The 5,294-nt window shown below is 42.2% G+C and overlaps 1 protein-coding gene across 1 annotated transcript; it reads left to right on the forward strand.

Moving 5' to 3' along the window:
- The first annotated feature begins 579 nt into the window (after window positions 1-579).
- Window positions 580-4,967, forward strand: LOC139136852 (uncharacterized). The gene is made up of 3 exons (XM_070704688.1): window positions 580-1,007; window positions 1,297-1,551; window positions 4,171-4,967. The coding sequence occupies exons 1-3, from the start codon at window positions 894-896 to the stop codon at window positions 4,210-4,212; spliced, it is 411 nt and encodes a 136-aa protein (XP_070560789.1). The 5' UTR covers window positions 580-893; the 3' UTR covers window positions 4,213-4,967.
- The last annotated feature ends 327 nt before the right edge of the window (window positions 4,968-5,294 follow it).

Genomic DNA, 5,294 nt, shown 5'->3' on the forward strand with positions numbered 1-5,294 from the left:
CCGCGTCGGAGATCACTTTCTGTTGTGAGATTTCCCCCCCAAGTAGGCCTATACCTGACTTCTTAAAATGACACAAACTGACGAAACAAGTTCCCAAATAAGATAATACCAAACGACAGAGATTATGCTTTAATGTGTGTTTGGACAGTTATAAAATGTGTCACGTATTCAAACTACAGTCGACCCACTTTTATGAAAACCATAGCCTATTGGACGTCTTGCAGCGCGAGACACACGGAATCGAACTTTCGCTCCTGACGTGACGTGGCGGCAAATATGTTCTCCGACGTGGTCGCGCATTCAGTTGTACCGATCGACCTAGAAACAACGTCGATGTGTGGAGCGCGGGAATATTAATGGCACACAACAGCCGTTTCTGATCGTAAGGACGTCAATCGGATCAACCCTCGGAGATTGATTTAAATCATGTTTTATCCGCCAACTAATTGATTTTGCTGTTATCGAATATTCCTGTAAGGAAAGTGTCAGCTGGAGTGAGCGATAAATTATGCCGCCCCACTGCAAAGGTCAGGGGTCAAATAGTTGGAAGCTGCGCTCTGCGGTAACGTTCATCAAGGCAGGCGACAGCCGACACTCGAAGTCGCATTTGAATTACACCGCGGGGAATGAGTATTGGGATTTATGAGTTTCGCCGAGTGCTACCAACATAAATGTACGAAATCAATTCAAAATAAATTGCTCCAATTCAGGAGTCGTATTGTCGGATGTAGGAAATCACGGTTTCGCGCTGAGAGACAAGCTCTACACCGCCGTAAAGAATTTCTCTTTCATTTGAACTCAATACGAGTCCGTTTCAACGACTGCTGTAGCGCTGTTGCCTGGGTGATATCGATGACGCCAGCTAGAATCCAACAAAACCAGTAGTGCACTTTATGAAGCATGCCGCAATATTTCGGGGGAAAAAAATTCACATCACCTACTACAAGACTTCTACACATCAAAACAATCTCGTGAATTACGCTTTTCATGTTGTTCGACAAAGCAAGGTATTTGATATTTCACGACTGTTCTTTTATATTTTCTATGCCACTGAAGCGCCGACGAAAAAATTACGTATCTCAAATAGTGCTGGTGTATTTTCTGGAAAATAATGTATTGTGCGAAACAAAAGCTGTCGCACATCTCGCGTCAACCGTGACAACAGAGAGTCATTGTGTGCTAAGTAAAAAGTTATTACATCTTGAAGGTTTCATTTTGTGGAGCTCCTTTCACTGATTAAAATGGTGTAGTATTTTTTCCCTTCTCACTGCAAACTCCTTTCTGTTGCATTACCAGATGCTGACGTCAGTGGTTTCGTCACAGAGACGTTCGTCATGGAACACCTCACTGCCTCCGTCCATTGGACCTTTCAACGGCAAAAACAACAACAACGGCAAACAGAAGACGCCCTCTAGGCGTGGCTCCCAGAAGAAGGGCTACTGGTCTAGGTCGACTGACAAAGAGCCCGACGACAGAAAGGGCACGGATGACGACACGCCGAGAATTCGATGCGTCTATATCGGCGACAGGTATAAAGAAACACAGACCGAGGTGAGCGTCGTTCCCGCGTCACCATGGTCGCGTCTTACGTCACCGTGGCTGCCGCTAACACCAAACGCTGCTGTGCGGCAGCTGTTCCCGGGGAAACATTACACCAAACATGACGCATCAAATTATCTTTTGCCGATATTGCCCACGTCAACATTATTCAGAATTAAAAAAACTTCTCTTAAAGTCGACCTTTGATTTAATATCACGTGAAAAAAATGATAAAGTGGGAAGGTCGGTCGGAGAAAATTACAATAGTTTCACCAGAGATCGCACTACGTGTAAATGATATACGGGGGAAATCAAGATGGTTCATATTTAAAATTTAATCAGCGGGTAAATCCTACTAGCACAAATCTTCATGCGGCTCCATCTTCTACAGCCTGCACTATGACATAGCTACAGATGGTTTTTTTATTGTGAAAAGTACCCAGGCTAACCGTTGAGGGCGCCAAATATCCCATCTTCTCGCAAGATAAATCGGGTTGCTCAAATACTGATAACCCAGGAAAACAAAAAAAATGTATGAGTGTTATGAAATATGTTGAAAATTAGGCCTAGTCACGGCGTAGAAAGCAAATTTTAATTTCGTCCAAATTTTGTTTTGGGCGTTGATAGTTGCGTGGGCTATACTGTTCACAAAAATATCGTGATGGCATTGTTGAACATTTTTCTGAATCGGCGAATAATTACGGGCAGAAACGACTTGCCGTCGTTTTATATCTTAAGACTGCTTCACTCACAAAAAAGCATATTTAAATTATTTCTGCAACAAAAGAAATAAAATGTTGTCAATCCTTACTGCCGTTGACTGAGGCCCTGTGGTCGCAATTTGCGCGTGCACGATGGTCTTGCCTAAATGCTGGGTAGTAGCGACGTCAGCGATAGGGCGTCGTACAGCAAGATAGATTTTAAAGGCCCAGGAGGCGTAACTGTAACTTTTGACAGCCAGCAAAGTAATTTTGTTCCATACATGAACTACTGTTTCCGTGTCTCTTCCTACAGCAAATTGAAAGTGTCCGGTTAGCTTGCACATACACGATAAGGCATAAACATATATGATGATTAGCATTGTTATTGTCGATAATTTAATTCAAGTTCGTAGCTACCTATATTCAATTGCAAACATTAACAATAACACGATTGGAACTAATTTGGGATAATTGGATCTTAATATTTTTCAAATTTCTCAAAAGTGTCCGGTGCCCTATAGCTGAATGTTGTAATATTACAAATTACTCATAAAAACAAGTGTGTAACTTAAAAAGAAAAGCAGACGAGCTTACATTTACAGATTAAACTGACATTACTTCTCGATGCTATTATCCAAAATTAGTTCCAATCGTGTTCAATGTATATCCAACACAAGCACACAGCATTGACAAACTAAAAACAAGGTATTTCCACATGTTACCTGAAGAACCCCGACATACCATGGTTGATGCATTGAAAACACACTGAAAAGATTGCCAAAAGTTCCAGTTGCCGGGCCTTTAAGGTAGTTAAGTGACACAGTGAAAAAGTTAAACTTTTGCTGCTTCTTTCTCAGGCAAACTTTTAATCACTCTCTTTCAAAATCAAGAATGAAAATTGCAAATTTTGGTACTAGAGAAACATTTTACTCGATATTTACCGACATTTGAAATTCAAAATGGCCGTCATCCCTGTGTTATCTCTATAGGGGAAAATAAATTCCCGGTTTTCGCAACGGTAAGCCAGTGAAAACTTTATTTATTCAATAAACTTCGAAATGATCCCCTCTAGTGGTAGGCCAAAAGAATATTGTAAAAGTTTGAGTGTCCGAATATCTGTCCCCGAGGCGCATTCTAGATTAACGTTCGTCAAACCCTGTATGATTTCGAGCGCCATGTTCTCATCTTAGTCTCGGTTTACCCAGACTGCACTGCAGTCTGGGTAAACCGAGACTAGTTCTCATTTGCTCTGGGGGTTATCTTTAACAGAAATATAATAAGTACATTTCGATCATAAATCAAAAGCAATGCTGCGACAAATTTTGCACTTCCCGTGGCGCCGATGAGCAATGACAAAGGTCATTGCTATTTGAAAGGCGTAACCTTCAGACAACTTGCTTTGTTTGTGAAGATGTTGTTATCTTTTATACTTGGATTTTGCGTAATGAGCAGAAATAGAGCCATGGCAAATAAAATACGGCCCAGGGACATTCAGAAACACATTCGCCCCCGTCCTGTTCGCACATGTTGCTACCATGTTGAAATTTGTTGGGAGCCATCTTGAAAATTTACGGCGGGAAATACTGGGCCTGCTTCCTGACAGCGTCACTAATAATTACAATTTTCCGTTTTCAGTTGGCTGTCATTTCAGCAAAGAGGGGGAAGTGTTGAAATTTCCCCTCGTAAAACACTACTGAATGCTTCGGCCTTGTCATAAACGACCCGATGAATTTTCGATTCAAAATGTTTATGCTTCGTGCGATACCTGGGCAAGTCACTGACAAAAAATAGTTCCTCAAATGGTATAAGAAATCAATATCAATTCATGAATGATTTCATATACGACGCTCTTCGTATTGAAAGGTTATTCTATGCTTTGACTGTTGAGGGCAGTACGACCAAAAATGACACATTTCTTCTTGTATTGCAGACCGACTATTCGGAAGACGAACACAGGCCAGAGCAGTCCTAATACCGAACACAATTTGACAACTTTTGAACTCTGTAAATATCCAAGATCCTCATTCTATCTTTGGAGCGTCATCATTTTTGTGGTGATCAAGTGGACGAATATAACTCAACAATGACGTCATTAGACTCATAGAAATGGGACTGTTTCTGCACGACAAGTACCTCTATCACAATCCGCTACTTCACGGTGAATAAATCCGATGCGGCTGTTCTTTGTCAGGGATGCACGACGTAAAACGGACAGGACGACGACGCATGCGTACTTTGTGGCAAGACTTTACTTGATCTCAAGTCACTGTGTCGATCGTACCACGCCCGTTACTTTAAGGAGAGAAAAAATCCAGCCCACACTTGATCAGCACTTTTTTGGGAGCATTTACTTTGAATCTATTTTCTTCGAACGGAAAACCGTTTGCCAACGAGAAGTGTGCGCATGTGTAATTTTGCATGGGCGCTGAAACCTGGACAAAGATGGAGCATACGCGTCGCTTTCAAGGTTCCCGGATGTTTTGTAAGGTGATTGCAAGACTTGACATACAAATGCTTCCGACGCCGAAGTGTTCATTAATTGAGTGCTTATGGCTGTTGAGATAAACCATGTCTCAGTTTTCCACAGAATGATTCAATCATGTACGGGCGATCTGCCATCTACAACCCTGTCCAGAGCACAGGTACTTGCAGCGTAGTTTGAATAGTCGATCGGAACGTCGGTAGTAGTGTAAAGAATATTCACACTACTTCCGAGGTTCGGCCTTTGGCCTCGGAGGCCTCACACTTTGGTCACGGGCTTGACTATCAGAGCGACGCTGCGAGCACCTGTGATCCAGGGTAAAGGATGACAGAGTGTCTTACACGAGTAAATCACCAGCTGTTACGTTTCCCAGATCTATACAGGAACAGTTTGATTCATTTTTCACAAGTTTATTCTATTGTAATTGGAGGAAATACGTGAAGATGGGGACCGATGATGAGAGGCAGTCGTCGGAACTCTGCTGACAGTTGCCAGGGACCCCTACGACCGATGTAAACACTGTATCTAGGGTTCGTTGGCGATTGATGAAAGTTAAAACATGTTTGTTAACA

This window comes from Ptychodera flava, chromosome 7 (genome assembly GCF_041260155.1).
Source record: "Ptychodera flava strain L36383 chromosome 7, AS_Pfla_20210202, whole genome shotgun sequence".
In the NCBI taxonomy this organism is placed as follows: domain Eukaryota; kingdom Metazoa; phylum Hemichordata; class Enteropneusta; family Ptychoderidae; genus Ptychodera; species Ptychodera flava.